At 41.4% G+C, this 17392-nt stretch overlaps 1 protein-coding gene across 2 annotated transcripts in view; it reads left to right on the top strand.

Moving 5' to 3' along the window:
* The first annotated feature begins 14970 nt into the window (after nucleotides 1-14970).
* PRKD1 (protein kinase D1) overlaps nucleotides 14971-17392 on the top strand; it is a 280136-nt gene continuing 277714 nt past the window's right edge. For both annotated transcript variants that reach the window (XM_040968763.1, XM_040968764.1), the window contains exon 1: nucleotides 14971-15239. In XM_040968763.1, the coding sequence (XP_040824697.1) occupies nucleotides 14976-15239 (264 nt within the window). In that variant the 5' untranslated portion in view covers nucleotides 14971-14975. The remainder of the gene's footprint in view (nucleotides 15240-17392) is intronic.

Raw genomic sequence — 17392 nt, forward strand, 5'->3', positions numbered from 1 at the left:
CGTCTTACTCTCAACTGGGACAAACCAGTGCATTCTCTTTACTAAGAAACTGGAACTATGCATTAGTTTGGCCTTTGTCTTTTTTCTGCCCAGTTTTCCCATCCCTCTACTGGAGGATGGAATCCCTCATCTTGGAACCCCTGATACAATACATAGCGTGTACATGAATCATTATTTCTCCATCTGTTTCTGAAGCAATTGTTATCCGAGCTTACTCTTCACTCAACTAATTGCCCTGTGACTTGACTCAGGGAGCCACACATGGTGGAACAAGCTTCGAATTTGCCTTCCAAGTTTTTGCTGCTGCTCTTATTTGTTTTCTTACTCACTCACATGAAGTCAGACCTTAGCATGCACACAACCTTTTCAGACTCAGGGATGCCCTAATCAATCAAGAAGGCAAAATGTTACGTGACAAACCATTCTGATTATCACTTCATTGGTTAAGTCCTGCTAATGAGGCCTAATTTAATGGCAGCATCCCTCACCTAACTCAGCAGAGAACACTGCATACTTTTTGATGATGCTTCTGTCTAATTGTTCATTTTTAATTTCAGGCTTTCTTTTTCCTAGATCCATATTGAACACTTTTCCACAATGCAGATTAATATTCTATCTGTTGCAGTTTAGAGCTTCAGAATACTTTCCCAAAAATATTTCCACAAATTTTTTTGTATACAGCTAAGAAAAATATGCTGTTCATTTTGATGCATAAGCTTTTCCTTTCCTGGTAATTTTACAGCTTCCAGGGACATGCTGGATCTGACTCTAGTTTTGAGTCAATGAAAGAGTGTCAGGAATAAGTTAGGGGACAATTACATTCCTTGATGGATTAATGACTTGCCACAGGCAAGGTCCTTAGTGAGTTTTCAAAGAAGGCAGGAAGAGTTTATCCAACATTACTCATTTTTGGAGATTTCCTCACATCTCTAGTATAAATTATTTCTTCTTGTAAGAAATTCTTATTGGTTTTAATATTCAAAGCACTATGACTTTGTACAGATTTTTCATTTTGTCCCAATTGCAATTCCATTCAAATGTCTTAACTGTCAATAAAAGTCATGGTACTATTTGGAACTTGATGAATTCAGAAATGACAGGATTAGACTGTGCAGTCAATTTTCAGTTCTTCAGTCCTAGAAAGATGAGAGCTAAGTTTAGGGTAACTATTTCATCACCATGGCTTTTTTTTTTTCCTTAACTCTCTGTATCTGAGAATTTAAAACCTTAAGCTTGTCATTTCCTTTATTTCAAAGCTTTAGCACATTGAGAAATAGACAACTACTCACTCTTACAGCTCTTGCATTGTTAGGCTCATTCCACTGTCCTAAGGTACCAATGTGCTCTTCACCACTTCTTGCCTTCAATTGCTACTTTTTTTTAAGTGAGTAAGAAAAGATGATACAAATAAAAGTCTGTTTCATTTAGTATATCCTGAGTACCAGTGCTACATTTTTATTAAGAATATCTAGATTATTTCAAGATACAGTAATATATACAACATGCCCACACATGCAGATTCCATAAATGTAATTGGAATTCAGATATAGCACTTTTGCCATTGAGAATTTATATAAGCTTCTAGGTGACAATTTATCACCAGATTTATCACTGTCTTTTCATATAATTTACACATTTAAGATACATATTCCTTCATCAAGTTAAAAACAGAGGGCTATATTTTTTAAAAATGACTCATTCGGTTGGGTTCATTAGGAATATAACATTATTGGAAAATTTGTATGGTCTATTTAGCATACATAATATCTATAATGGAGAAACTAACCATCCTTTTTATTCATCAAAATGCAATTACTAATTTCAAACAATACAACCTTGCGATTTAAAGTAAAAAAATTATAACTCCCTTATAACTTAGTACTAGATCCTTTTCTTTTTCTTTCTCCTTCAGAACTGTATATTCAATTAGATGTGTTAAATTTAAGCACACCAAGGGGCAATCGTTTAGCCAAGTGGTTCAGATGCCCATGTTGCCTATATTCCTTTCACATCCACTTCATGCTCCTTATTCCAGTATCCCTGATTAGTTCCCTGAAAGGTAGAGACAATGACACAAAGAATTTGTTTCCTGCAACTGGAGATCTTCAATTCCTGACACCTGGGAGTGTATGGTAGTCAAACGAATGGATGGGAGGTCTCTGTCTGTCCCTCAGTCTCAAATAAATAAACAAACAAGCAAATGTAATTATAAGCCACATCAAGTTTAATTCTTTACTTCTATCCAAGGTCTTGTGTCTACCATCTCAATGAAAGGCACCACTATTATCCACATATGAAATAAAAACACTGCTGAAGCAGGTACTGGCAATGCTCCTACTTCCTATACTTCCTTGGGTTTTTACCATTTCATGGCAAGTCATCCAGCTTCTGCCTGCCAACACTTGCATCTTTTTACTTATAGATTTTTGTCTTTAGGGGCCTCTCTGCCCACACACAACATGTTACACATCCTCAACAATTAACATACTCCTTCTACCCTGCAGCAGTCATCAATCAAGAAATGATGGAAACTGATGTTAAAATTCTATAATTCTTCCATCCTTGTGGTGGAACAACCCTAGAAATCATATTCTAATTTAACTTTCCAGTTGAATTAAGCTCTAGATACATGTAGTAGTGGCAACCTTTTTGATAACTGTGTTGAATTTAAAATGTGGTTACTGTTCCTTAGATCCTAGTAATGTAGGCTTCCGTGCAAGTGATTTCGTCCCTTCCAACAAAAACAGAGTAATCTATCTTAATTTATTTGTAGCATGTATGATGACATTAGTTCTTGTTCAAGGTAACACAATGTACATGCATATATAACTTGTTCTAGTGTTTTGCTGTTGATGTTTCATCACCTTAATTAATATGTGGAAGACACATTTTCACTTAGTTCTCTGTACCCTCCCTATTTTAAGATGCATATACAATTTATTTGAGAGGCACAGGCATAACGAAGGAGATAGAGAGAATGAGGCAGAGAGAGCCAAAGAACATCTATACACTGGTTTACTTCCAAATGCTACGACAGCTAGGATTAACCTTGGCCAAAGCCACAAATTAGTTGACTTAATGCTGGTCTCTCAATTGGATGTCAGGGACCAGGCTTCTTGAACAATCATCTGCTGCCTCCCAAGGTGTGCATTAGGAGAGAATTGGAATCCAGAGAGGAGCTAGGACTGCATTCCAGACACATTAACTAATACACAAATCAGGTATCCTAAGCAGCATGGTGACTGCTACGGCAAATGTTTAACCCAGGAGGACATTTTTATTTAGACTGGCTAATACAGTATAAAGGTATGTGTTTCTGTCTGTATGTAATTAGAAACATTTGGTCAACAAAGACAGTCAGCCTTCCCTGGAATTTTTTTTCTGGGAGGGTGGTGCTAGTGCCCATTGTGCCTATAATATGTAGGTAAATAGTACTGAAGAATATGTGTTTGGTAGACATCATGCTGTTATAAGCTGGAGAAAATCCAAGCAAACTTTATACTTTTGTGTTGCTTAATTATTTCTTAAACTAGATTAATTTATCAATTGAATCATATGCAATGCTCTACTACTTTTCATGTTTTAAAATTGGATGTATTTTTGAAAACGAAACATTTTCTTTTAATATAGTTTTATTAGGATTTGAAAGCCAATTTTAAATATGCATGATTCCATCTGTCTTTGAACCATGTGCTTACAACTTTTAAAATACTGTACTTCAGCATTAAAGACATATTGGATTTTATATTTCTAACCAATTAGCATGGACTAGAAGCTGTATGATTGAAAGGAAAGTGGGTGCAGGAAAACAAATACTTTGTAATTTCACTCAACAGTGATATTTCATCAAGTTAATTAATTTCTGTCATAATAAAATAAAGTAAAATATATAAATTCTATCACTTCATTCCAAATATAGCATATATCACTTCTTTGATTTCTGACAGCACAATTGTTGTGTTCCTGAACTGTCAAGTTCAATTTAATATTCTGTTTCAAAATATACAAATGCCTTTGCAAAACAAAAATTGTTTAAGATTTTAGATCATCCTAATATATTTCACAATTATAAATTCTTTTAAATTCTTCTGTTTGAAATGATACTATTTTTTATTAAATTCTTGTTAGCAATGTCAATCTCTCTTAATTTATATTTTTTCTGGTGACTGGGCTTCTAAATCTTTATTTAAGTTTATAAATACATTTTCTGACCATATAATAGTTCTATTATTCACCATTTATAAAGTGTGTAAGTAAAAAACCAGTAAAAACAAATAAACAAGCAAACAAACAACACCCCCCCCCCCCCCAAGGAACCAGAAACCATATTGTGGAACTCTCCTGGGTCATCTTGAATTTCACAAGAATGTTAGTGACTTTGAAACAATGGTTTGTTGTTTTATTAAAAAAAATCACACTGACACTGTGGCACTGTGTGTTAGGCTGTTCCTTTCACCCTTGTTAGAGTGCTGAGTCCTGCTTCCTCTGTTTCTGACCCAGTTCCCTGCTCATTCACTTGGGAAGACAGTGGAAATCACCCAGGTGCTACTTGGGACTCTGCTACACAGGAGTGAGAAATCATAAATTAAAACCTAAAAAATATATTTTCATTCAGGTATGAGGATTCAGAATCCTATATAAAAGCAAAAATGTATTTTTTATAAAGAAAATGTTAAAAGGAATTTTTTAAACTATAACATTATTTTACTTTTCTAGAGTGAGTAAGACTTATTTCAGCAACCATTTTTTTTGAATTCCAATCTTTAGGATCAGATCTACAAAAACATATAATCAAACAAATGAAAGAAGCAATGAAGCTATGTTATACATGGATAGAATATAATTGTATGGAGAAACCAACAGGCATTCGAATCCCATTTTCTACACTAGTCAGCTTTGGTATTCAACCAGAGCAACTGAGAGGAAAGGTGAAGATAAAGTAGAATGTTCTTTTACCTCTATGAGTGAGAAAAGTACACATTTGCTTCTTGAATAAATTCTGAAGCAATTGATTTTCCTTTTTTACTGTATGAGATTTCAGTTTTTCTAGACACTCTGGATGAGTGATCAAAAATATAGAACAAAAAAAACATACAATAAAATACAAACACTGAAAGACCTCTAAGTTTAAAGTAATATAAAATTATTATTTAATTCTAAAAGATAACATTTTTCTTATACTTTTACAGAACTGACATTTTTAATTTGAATGCATATGACATTAAATATGTAAATGATTACTTTATGCTTTAAAATAAAGCATGAGGAAGATTACTGTGTTTATGAAATTACTTTTTAGGGCTAATTGAGGATATGAATTAGTAAAGAAAATACATATTTTATTATCATAAGATATGATTTTGATTCCAGTGAATGAACTCATTTTATTATGCTGACTTTTAGCCTAGTGGAATGCACATTATAAAGAACTGTGAGTTTTAAAATGTTGACATTCAAAATTTTTGTAAGGCAAGAAAGCAAATTATTTTTCCTTAAGCTATTAAAAACTATTTTTCCTGGTTATGTCAGTAGGGAATAAATCAGTTACATTCTTTCCCTTGCAATTTTTCATTTTCCAAATCAAGCATAGAAATTACAAGAAATTTCTGCTCAAAATCCTTTTTTCCAGGAAGAAAACCAAAAAATAACTGGATTAATTGTATATCCTTTTTCCTGTTAGGTTTTCAATACAGAGTCACTATTTCATAAAATATGCCAAATGAAAGAATGTAAAGTCTCACAAACTGACATTTACTAATAAGAGTAAGCCAGGTTAAAAAATGTAATGGAATATACTGAAGCCATGCTAGAAAGTATTTGGCTATGACATTAATTCAGGAAGAATAAGGAAAAGCTTGTATATTAGGAATAAAGGAGCTTTGGAAATATGATTCAAATAATTGTATGTTTATTTTAAAAACTAAAGGTGATGCAGTTATTGGTTTCTGAATTTGCATGTAAGGTTATTACTAAAAAGCAATAATGCACAATTATAGTTGACAACACTAAGCAACACATTTCTGAATATATTGAAGTTGAACGAAAATGTGCTAACATGGCAATTCAATTCTGTTTTCTGCAAAGGAAGGACCTGAACAAATTTTTTGTGTACCTTGGAGCCAGATTTTGTCCTCATGAAGCAGAGTAAAATTTTTTACTCTTTAGGACGGAAAGATATTTAGGGAGTCAAGTTTAAATAAAAAAGCATTGAGATGACATACAAATGTAAGCATAGGTATTGATCAAATGTGCAAAAAACATATGGTTCATAATGACTTAATATTTGGACCAAACATTTTTAAGCTCACTCATTAATTTAAAAATCAGGAAGACATGATCAGATATCTAGCCTATCAACAATTTGCGTGCATAACACATTGGAGTATATAGGCTCGACTTCTGACTCTGGATTCTGACTGCAGCCCTAGAAAGCAGTGGTGATGGCCTAAGTAATTGGGTTCCAACCTAAGTACAGTAGGCTGCTGCAGGCAACTGGGGAACAATGGATGGGAGGTCTCTGCCTTATGATTATAAAATAAATTATTAATATCTTCAAATTTAAGAAGCACATGTGAGAAAATATTTTCAAAACTTAAAGCTAAATACTGAGTAGTAGACTCATTTTTTTAGTCTATTGATGAATATGAAAGTTTGTTGATTAATACAAAATCACATAAAAATGTCATTCAATAGTTGAGACCATTGACTTAACAACAACAACAACAAAACATCAGGTCAGACAATCAATACATATGCTCAGACAGCTTCCAGATTGACTGAAATTCTTACAAAACAAAGTAATGGTTTTAATGGAAAACCAAAATTATTATTGGATATTTACCTAAATTCAGACTAAAAAATGCTTTCTAAGAAATATAACATAAACTAAAGTATAAGATAGCATTCATAAAGCAGCATACAGACATAACCCTGTAACATTAAAACATTAGCAAATAATATTTACACTCTAACATATATGATTGTTATACTTTATACATAACAAATCCTTACTCACTAATAATAAAAATAAGTGAGAGATGAATGTCTCAACATAAAGTATATAAATAACTTAAAATACTTTTTTAAAGATTATTTCGTAGAAAGGCAGAAAGAGGGAGAGAGGGAATGAGAAAGGAAGGAATGAAGAAAGGGAAAGAGAGAGAATCTGCCATCTGTTGGTTCATTTCCCAAATGTCCAGAAAAGCTAGGGGCATGCCAGACTGAAGCAAGGAACCTAGAAGTACATCCACGTCTTCCACGTGTATAACACGACACGGAAAGAAAAAAAATACTATTTTTTTCTTTAAACTTTTCTCTTTTTCTTAATGAACAAATCAGTTTTTCTTCATGAAAATTTATCTTTTTTAGTGAAAAGGAAATGGGTAATCTTTTTATTTTACATGAAATTATCAGCAAAAAGTCAATACGTTCATGTGATCATCTTTTTTTTATATAAAATTTCTGACAGATGTCTAAACAGCTTATGTATCCATTAGGTTCTCATGTTCATTTTGTGCTATTTTGTGCATTATCATCATTTAACATTTTCTGATAATTATATAAACACTCTAAAGCAAGTACTAAAAATGAAAAAAAAGTTATCCTTGGTGGAGAAGGCATTAGGCCGAGCAATTATACCTGCTGGGTTAGGATACATCTGAGTACTTGGGTTTCACTCCAGGCTCTGACCCCTGATTAAAACCACTTGCTAGAGAATCAAGACGGCAGAATCAGCTAAGGACACGTATAAACATATGGAGAAACACTAGCCAGTGTGAAGCCAACGAAGCACATTCCAGGAAATAGGAGGGGACAGAACAACAGCAGAGGGGTACCTAGAGACGGTAACAACAGCTGGAACAATGGTGTGGTGGTGCAGTGACTGATACCCAATGGCATTCACTGAATGACAATCTAAACTCCACCAGCAGCCAGAACTCCATCAGCCACAAGATGGGAAGGGACTTTCACCTGGAGCTCAGAAGGTGAACCCAGACAAAGAACTGCTCATCCTGCTGGTCTCTTTGATTTGACCAGGAGCAGAGACAGACCAGCAGATCCCAGATAGGTGGTGCAAGAACAGGGTGGATTTTACAGCCCAGTCTGCCTGTGAGAAATGAATCAGGCACCATTTCGTTTAAAGAGGCAAAGGCTAAGGGACATGATTGTGCATGCACTGAGCAGGGAGTGAACTCAGTGAACTGCAACAATGTGTGAACCTAAAGGTTGCAACCAATATAGGTCCAGGTAGCCATCAGACCTGACAGCCTACAGATCAAGAAGATTGCAGGGGACAACAGTGAGCTGCGCATGTGTTCAGCTCTGCAAAAACTCACTGAGCTCAGTGCATTGCACTGGTCCTACAGAAAAATAATATTGACCATGGCATTGTATGGGTCCAAATAGGTTCATGACACCCTCAGACCTAACAGCCAACAGGTTCCTGCAGGATCAGCATCAGCAACAACCTAGCTGTATAGGACTCCTGGTGTCTCCCTAATCCTGGAACCTACTCCAACTGGAAGTGAGAGAAAAGTTGTACAGACAACGGTGTAGCCTTAGCATGGTATCACAGGGGATGGAACTGGTGAGCCAGACCCTGGGGCTACAGAGACCATGGTGGAAATCTGACATAAGAACCTAACCTAGAACTTGCTGGAGGGAGTGGCACAACTGAATGGAAATCAAGAGCCATGTACCAACTGTAATAAGTAAAATCAAACTGTAGACCTGTGGGTGACAGAGCTTAGAAACCTGCCCCAAGGAGAAGACTCTGCTAAACAGAAGTCCAATGACCAAGAGCACGAGACAAAGGCAAAATGAATATTACTGAAGACTCCCCTTTGTCAACCTCAGAGTTCACTGAGGAAGACATTGAGAAAATGGGGAATGCAGAATTCAGAACACTTTTTATAAAGCTTCTCATCAACAACGAGAAGATATAAAGCAGAAGTTTAGGGAATTCAAGGAATATGTCACACTGGAAACGAATCAAACAAAAGCTGATACATTTGAAATGAAGAATACAGTGGAGCAAATAAAAAGTACAGTGGAGAGTCTCCAAAATAGAATGAAGGAGGCAGAAGAAAGAATCTCAAAATTAGAAGATATTTCCTGCCACCAGGGGGAAACAAACAAAAAGCTGGAAGCAGAGCTGGGTGAAGCTAAAAAAAATGTTCAAGAATTGAAAGACACTATTAAAAGATCAAATATAAGAGTTATGGGAGTCCCAGAAGGTGCAGAATGAGAAACTGGGATTAAAAGTGTATTCAATGAAATAATAAGGGAAAATTTCCCTAATCTGGAGAAAGAATTAGGAAACAACATCCAGGAGGGGCAGATTCCCAACAAGCTTGGTCAAAAGCAATCTTCACCAAGACACAGGATCATCAAGCTCTCTTCAATCAAACCTAAGGAAATGATCCTTACATGTGCATGTGAAAAAAAATCAATTGGCATATAAATGAATGCCAATTAAACTCACAGGAGACCTCTCACAGGAAACTCTACAGGCCAGAAGAGAATGGAGTGACATATTCCAGATTCTAAAAGAAAAAAATTGTCAGCCCAGGATAATGTACCCAGCAAAACTTTCTTTTGTGTTTGAAATTGAAATAAGATTCTTCCACAGTAAAAAGTGAAAATAATATACCTCTTCCAAGCCTGTCCTACTAATGATACTTAAATATGTTCTCTTGACATAGGAAAGGAATAGCACCCACCAAGACCAAAGCAAATGTGAAGAACATCCCAGTAAAATAACAACAGAATTCTAAATCAATGATAAACCCATTGCTAAATGACAGGACCAAATTACCACCCATACATATTAACCCTGAAATTAAATGTCTTAAACTCATCAATCAAACATCATAGATTAGTAGACTGAATTAAAAAACAAAACCTGTCTGTTTGTTGCTACAGGAGACAAATCTCACCAACAGAAACTATATCTCATGGATTTTGTTGTTGTTGTTGTTTTGGTTTCATGTCTTCAAAACACTTTCTTATTAAATTCTTCAATGACTCATAGATCATACAGCAGCATCATTTTCTTCAAGAAGCTTCTTGATTTTCTTTTTCATTTCTCCAGTGACACATTAGTCATTCAGTAGCATGTTATTTAACTTCATGGTGTTGTTAATTTTTTTTTCTTTCTGTTGTTGATTTTGTTTTGTGGCTTTTCATTTAAGGGAATGTACAGTAGCTGTATAATGGAGACTATCATATCAAATAGCATGTTATTTAAGTTCAACGCATTTTAAATTTCTATTTTTCTTCCTGTTGCTGAATTTTGTCATGGCTTTTCATTTAAGGGGATGTATAGTAACTGTGTAATGGAGACTATCATTTCTAGGTGTGAGGATACAATGCATCTCTACTTCCAGACCAAAGATGGACTCCCAACGAAACTGTTTACTCTAGCTTGACAATAGAATGCTAGACTCTCTGCCATTGTTCATGCTCGCAGTGATGGACATATGACTGTTTACGAAGAACTATACTATAGTAATCATAGAAAGGAACTCTGTGGGAGGCGGGGATTGAGAAGGGGGTAAGGGAAATCCCAGGGCCTATGGAACTATTCAGAAAATAATAATAATAATAATAATAATAATAATAATAATAAGTAAAAAAAAGAGATAAGATAAAAACAAAACAAAACAACACACTTGCTAATAAGCACCCTGAGGCAAGGGTCATAATGGCAGTGCTTCCTGCCTCTCAGGTGGAAGAGCCACAATCAGTTTCCAGCTCTCAGATTTTCCTTGGCTCAGCTTTTGCCATTGGAGGAATCTGGGGAATGAAATATTGCTTAGGAACTCTCACTGTCTCTGAGCTAAATATTTTAAATTAAAACTATTAAGATATTTGTCTTACAGATTAGTCATCCATCTTTCTGCTTGTCCTTCTACCTTTTTCCTCACGTACACAATTTGTAGTGCTCAAGGAAAAGCAAGAACATCCTGGAATTATATTTATCATTTACTGATATTCTCCTAAATGCTTAGGTTTTCTATGAATAACTAGAAAGTCATTAAAGATCTGCAAGGTCCCAAGAATTTGGGCCATCCTCCACCGGCTGATTCACTCCCCAAGTGGCTGTACTGGTTGGAGTTGAGTTGATCCGAATCCAGGAACCAGGAGCCTTCTCTGGGTCTCCCATGTGGCTGCAGGATCCTAAAGCTCTGGGCCATCTTCCACTGCCTTCCCAGGCCACAGGCAGAGAGTTGGATGGGAAGTGGAGCAGTGGGGACATGAACTGGCACCCATACGAGATCTCGATTTGTGCAAGGCAAGGATTTAGCCAATAGGCTATCGTGCCAGGCCCAAGCCATAATGGTTTTAATGTTTTTTTTTCTTTTGCATTAGGCAATATCTCAGCATCTTTTTTTAAAAAAGATTTATTTGTTTTACTTGGAATTCAGCATTACAGAGAGAAAGAGGGAAAGACAGAGAGAAAGATCTTCCATCTGCTGATTCATTCTACAAATGGGCACAATTGCCAAAGCTGGTTGGTCCAAAGGTGGGAGCCTGGAGCTTCTTCATGGTCTGCCGCATGGGTCCAGAGGCCCAAAATACTGGACTATTCTCTGCCTCTTTCTAAGGGTATTAGCAGGGAGCTTGATCCACCACTACACCAGCCCCAACATTTCAGCAGCTTAAAAAATATTTTAAAACAATAGGCTTTCTTTTTTGTTTCTTCCCTTGCTTCTACTATAAATATTTTTAACTCTTCAGAAAAATTTCATATGAATTATAAGTCATAGTGTACCAAAGAGTTATTTAGTGGTTTTCCTTCTGTACCCAAGTTCATGTAAATGTCACATTCATAATGAGGGTTTTTGAGCTCTCTCTTGAGATTTCATCTAATTACACCTGGAAATGCTTTCACGTTACTGATGATTTCCAAATGTATCCATGGCCTTTTCTCTTTTCCTGAATTCCTGGTCCAAATATACAGCTCCAGCTGGCGTTTCTAGTGCATATCTAGAGGCATGTCAAGCTCAGCAAATATAAATTGTATCTCCCCCAAAAGGTGCTTCTTTCTTGTTCTCTTTCTTCCCAATGGCCACCGCTGGTAGGCCTTGTGTTCAGAAACATCCAAGCCATTCACTCAGGTCACTTTTGTTTTCTCCCTTCCAGGAATCTGATACATCAGCAAGACCTTGAGTTACGCTTCTGGAATGCATCCTGAACCTTTCCGTGTCTAACCTACAGGACAACCACAGTGCCCCAAGTCTTCGATTAGGATGCCACCAACTGTCTCCTACTGACCTCTCCATTTTTACTCTTTACGTTTACAATGTGTCCCACACAGAAGCCAGAGTGATCTTTAAAAATATGCTAATCAAATCTCATCTCTGAAAACCTCCCAGGAGTGTTGAATTACAATGAGTGCTTTGCCATGGCCTTCAAGACCCTTGATAATCTGGCTTCCATCAGTTCTGACCTCATCTCATGCACTTGCCCCATTCTCCTGTGTCTTGAAAATGCCAAGTACATTCCTGAATTCGAGTCTTTGCAGTGTCTATTCTTTATGTGTAGACTGTTATTATCACAGAGCTTCCATGGGTGGTCCCTTCCCACCAAATAGGTTTTGGCTCAAGTGTAAACTCACTGAAAGCTTGTGTTACACTGACTTCCAAAGCAGTGCCCTTTGTTCCAGCCCCTCCACTACGCCCCTCCTCACTCTTTTTTACTATGGCATTATTTTCATTCGTGGTAATTGTGACTATCAGAAACAATCCTGATTACCTTTACTGTTCCTGTCAATGTGATCTGTTACAGCTGGCTTGACAGCTGAAACACTTTGGGGACACCCCTGTGGGACCCAGCTGTGATATCTACAAAGCATGAATAACTCCTGCTCTTCTGAATCCATAATGAAACTAGCTTTTTCATAAGTTCCTCTGACCAGGTAATAGAAAATTGTGGTAACAGGAAATTGTGGGATATTGACTTTATTTAGATTTCTGAGGAAAAAAAATCTTTAAATTTTTTTCCCCTGATATTAGAAGAAAAAAGTTCTAGAGAACTCAGGAATATTTCATAAGAAGAATCCATCTATTCTCCTGGCTTAGCAGAGTGTATCCGGCACATTAAGAAAATGAATAGGTTTACCTCCTAAGGAAGTAAACGGGGGAAGCACCAACATACACAACAGACTTTAACAAATCACCCTATCCAGAATAAATTCAAATCTGTTCTACAGCGGTGAGCGACACAGCTGGGGATGCACATGGTTGCAACACCTGCACTGGGTACCGAGTTCTAAGGAAAGCTGCCTTGCAGTATCTCTGACCAGAGCAGCATGGCAAAACAATAGAAAAAAATTAAACATGTCACCCACCAGGAAGGAAAGCATACATACTAGACTGCTTAGGTATGTTGGCACATGCGTGTGCAGGGAAGCATAGAAACAAGACCCTGCTGGCTACATAAAGTGCTTGGGCAACTGCGACATGAACATGGGATGACTCTTATTCAAAGATTATGGAGCACTGGGAACGACGATAGTAGAACATGACACGGAACAGGATCCCAACGAGGGCTGGACCCTTGAAACCCACTCTCGTGGGAGGGGAAGATAAAGCTCAAATTGTCACCTCATGAGACTGGGAAGCCGGTCTCCCACCCCCAGCCCAAACAACAGCAAGGAACACGTCGGGGGGTGGGGGGGTAGGGGGGTGCAGGCTGTGCCCAAGCTCTCTGGAGGTGCTGGCGACAGGATGGCGCAGAGCAGGAGCTGGCAGCATCACTCCTGTCAGGTGCACTGTAGACTGTCAGACAAGGAGAGACAACTGTTTTGGGGGCTCCACAGCAGAAGCTGCAGGCACAGAACGAGCAAGAGGCCGCAGCAGCCCTGCCCCACGCCCTTCTGCGGACGGCCACGTCCATTCCAAAGGGGCCTTCTCCTGAGTTCAGCTGCTTGTGTCTGTCTGGGGCCTCGGGGCCTGGGGTGGGGTAGGTGGGGTTGGACTTCAGTGTGTGACACACTCACGCACACTCACGGTGGATAACCGCGGCCCGGCTTCCTACCCTTCTCTAGTCACACCCCAGGGCTGCCGGGGGCTCCCGGAGGGCGCGGGGCTTGCCAGGCGGCTTCCCCCGGCTCCGCTATTTTCATCTTCCCCACAGGGCTCCGAAAGGAAACCTCACGCTGAGGGTTCGTTATCACCGAGTTACAGCCCAAGTCGCCTTACTTTGTGGAAGTCGCGCAGTCCCGGCGCCTCAAGACGAGCAGCGGGGACCGTGGGGAGGGGGACTGACTGACTGACTGGGGCGCTCTCAGAGGCCCCGGCTGAGGAGGTGCGCCCCGTCTCCTCAGGACGAGCAGTCTGGGCGGCCCGGGCCGGCGGACAGCGGAGTTCCCGCCTGGAGGGGGGGGGTGGCTTCTGAGCTCCCGCCACTCGCTCCGACCCACGCTCGTCCCGGCTCAGGGCAGCCCCCCGGGAACCTCGGGCCGAAGGAGCAGAGACCCGGCACCCCGCGGCCGGCCGCTGTGGCTCGCGGCTCCTGCGGCTCCGGCGCCCGCCGGGTGGCGGCTCCGAGGGCCCGCCCCCAGCTCGCGTCCCCGCCCCTCGCGCCCCCTCGGCCGCCCCGCCCGGCCGCGCCGACCCGCAGCCCCGGGCCCCTCACGCGCCGCGGCGGCTGCTCCTCGGCCGCGGCTACAGCGGCGGCGCCTCCCCCGCGCGGTGGCTGCTTTCCCGGCGGTGCCGTCCTCCCGGCGGTGCCGTCCTCCCGCCTCGGCCATTTTCCCTGCCCTCCTCTACCCCTCCCGCTCCTCATCCCCCTCACCCTCCCCCCAGCGCCGAGACTTTTCCGGAAAGTTTTTTATTTTCCGTCTCGGCTCTCAGAGAAAGAAGCTCTTCGCTGGTCCGCCGCTACACACACACACACACACACACAAAACCAAAAACAACTTTTCGGTCCCCGCCCTCGGCTGCCCGGCTCTGCTACCCCACCGAGCCATGAGCGCCCCTCCGCTCCTGCGGCCGCCCAGCCCGCTGCTCCCTGTGGCGGCAGCCGCGGCCGCAGCGGCCGCCGCGCTGGTGCCAGGGTCGGGGCCGGGGCCCGCGCCCTTCCTAGCTCCGCTCGCGGCCCCGACCGGGGGCATCTCGTTCCATCTGCAGATCGGCCTGAGCCGCGAGCCGGTGCTACTGCTGCAGGACTCGTCCGGGGACTACAGCCTGGCGCACGTCCGCGAGATGGCTTGCTCCATCGTCGACCAAAAGGTAGGACGCCGCTCCGCTTCCCACCCGGCCTCCCGGCCGCGCCGTGCTGGGGGGGGGGGGGACGCTGCCCTCCCGGACCTGGCTGCCAACTTTCCGGCAGAGGGGGTTCGGCAGGAGCCAATCTCTCCGGGGCTCGGGAAGGCACTGGCACCGGCCGGCTGGGCTTGGAAGCCGGCGCCTGAGGCACTGCTTTTCTTGTTGCCTTGTCCTCCCCTCGCCCCTTGCCTTTCCAGTCCCCGAGTTGTCGCCGGTCTGTGTCCTCTTGTTCATCCGTCCTGGAACATTTCCACGCATCTTGCCCTGTCCTGGAAGCACTTCGCCGTCCTCTAGGGACTTGTTGGCTCCCCCACCCCCTTTCCTTCCCTGCAGAGCCTGGACCAGTGCATTCCTGGAATTGGGGACCTCCCGCCTGCCCGGCCCGGAGTGTCCCCTCACCCCCAGGAAGAACTCTAAGGTTTAAACACCACTCTTTTCCTCTCCAGACCTGTGTCCCAGCCCACACTGCTGCTGAGGAGTTCCTGCAGTGACCTGGGACCGAGGAATTTCTCACCTGTCAACTGGGTGTTTAAGAGAGGATGATTGACTAGGCCAGTTTTGCAAACAAGTGACCAGACCCCCAGTGACCCAAGTCCTTCTGGTCTTTTGGTCCCAAACGTTGTAAGAGCATGGGGACATTTCCAAAGGCAGAACCACAAAGTTGCAGCTTCTTTGTCATTCCTGGGACAGTGACTGGAACATTGACGTGGTGGGGTGATGTGCAGTAGTACCCAGGAGGCTGTGTGCTCTTGGTTCGGAGGCAGTGGGACTCTAGACAGGGACTACAAAAAGCATGTGAGAAAAGCGCCGTTGATCCTTGACCAGGCCACCCGGCAGGACTCAGGGTGCCCACCTCCGTGTACGGTTCTAGTCTGCTTTTTCAGGTTGTCTTGTAGCCCTCTGGTGGGATATTGGCAGGAAAGCCGTGATGAGGGTGTCTGCAGGTGGGGGGGGGGGAATGGTGGCACTAGTCTTCTTAGTAAAAACAGCCAGCGTTTGGGGGAGGGGCAGAGAGAGAGGTCACTAAAAGAATTTCAGTCCTGAAGGTCTGGCCAGCACTGCCTAGCAATGATCTCTCGAATAGTCATTAATTGCTCTCTTTAGGCTCTCTGAAAGGTGTTTGCCAAACCTGGAGGCTTTTGAGTTGTGACTCACTGAGCTCAGGTACATTTAGGAAAGTCCCTCGGAGGGGTGGAGGGGGGGTGGGAATCATTAATCTAGGAAGTTGTGAAAGTTCTGAAGACCAGACATAGATAACCCTAAGAGCCAGCAAGTTTTGTTGAGTGAAAGGAGTGACATTTTACTTCACATGTGTAATCTTCAGCTGTTGGCAGCTTCTGTGGAAGAGACACAGTTCATCCCAGGGCGTGCAGGTCCCTCGGTGTCAAGGACTGTGCCTTGTGGGTGAACAGAACTCTCCCCTAGGGAGTGAGAGCTTTATCTGCTGAGACCGTGGCCACTGCGTCTCTGCTAGGGCTCACTCAAATGCAGCACTGCATTTTTTTAACTTTTAGAGTGTGAAGGGTTTTTTCCTCCTTTTAATTTGCTTTTTGAATTAATGTAAAGGGAAATTTTAATATCATTCATACTGCAAATCTAAGGATGTAATGATACTTTGTTCCTTCCCTTTCTTTCTCCCTTCCTGCCCTCCCCCTTTTTTTTTTACTTTTTGTGATAACAGTTAATATTTACTTTATAGTCAGGTTTAAGGCATCAGGAAATAAAGTTTACCAAGTGGAAAATAGAAGGACTACAGCTTAGCAGGAATATAGATAAGGGCTATCTAAAGCAAGTGATGTGACAAAATATTCAAGTGGAGTCAAATGTGAACAGACTTTCTCATCCACCATGTTTTAAACACACACACTCACACACTCACACACACACACACACACACACACACACACACACACACACACATTCTTGTCTCTGTCTCTCTCCCCTTGATAGAGTTGATGAAGAGAGTTTAAGAAATTGGGAGTAGGATTTTGCGTAGAGGGAGGCCTGGTAGTCTCACTTGCCGCCAACTGGGAAATTATTTAGAGAGAGTGACGTGAGTGCAAGGGAGTGGGTTATGGGCACCGCTGAATTTCAGTGGGCTGAGGATAGGGACTGTG

Source organism: Ochotona curzoniae, unplaced genomic scaffold (genome assembly GCF_017591425.1).
Source record: "Ochotona curzoniae isolate NIBS_2020 unplaced genomic scaffold, NIBS_Ocur_1.0 scaffold_4701, whole genome shotgun sequence".
Taxonomy (NCBI): Eukaryota; Metazoa; Chordata; class Mammalia; order Lagomorpha; family Ochotonidae; genus Ochotona; species Ochotona curzoniae.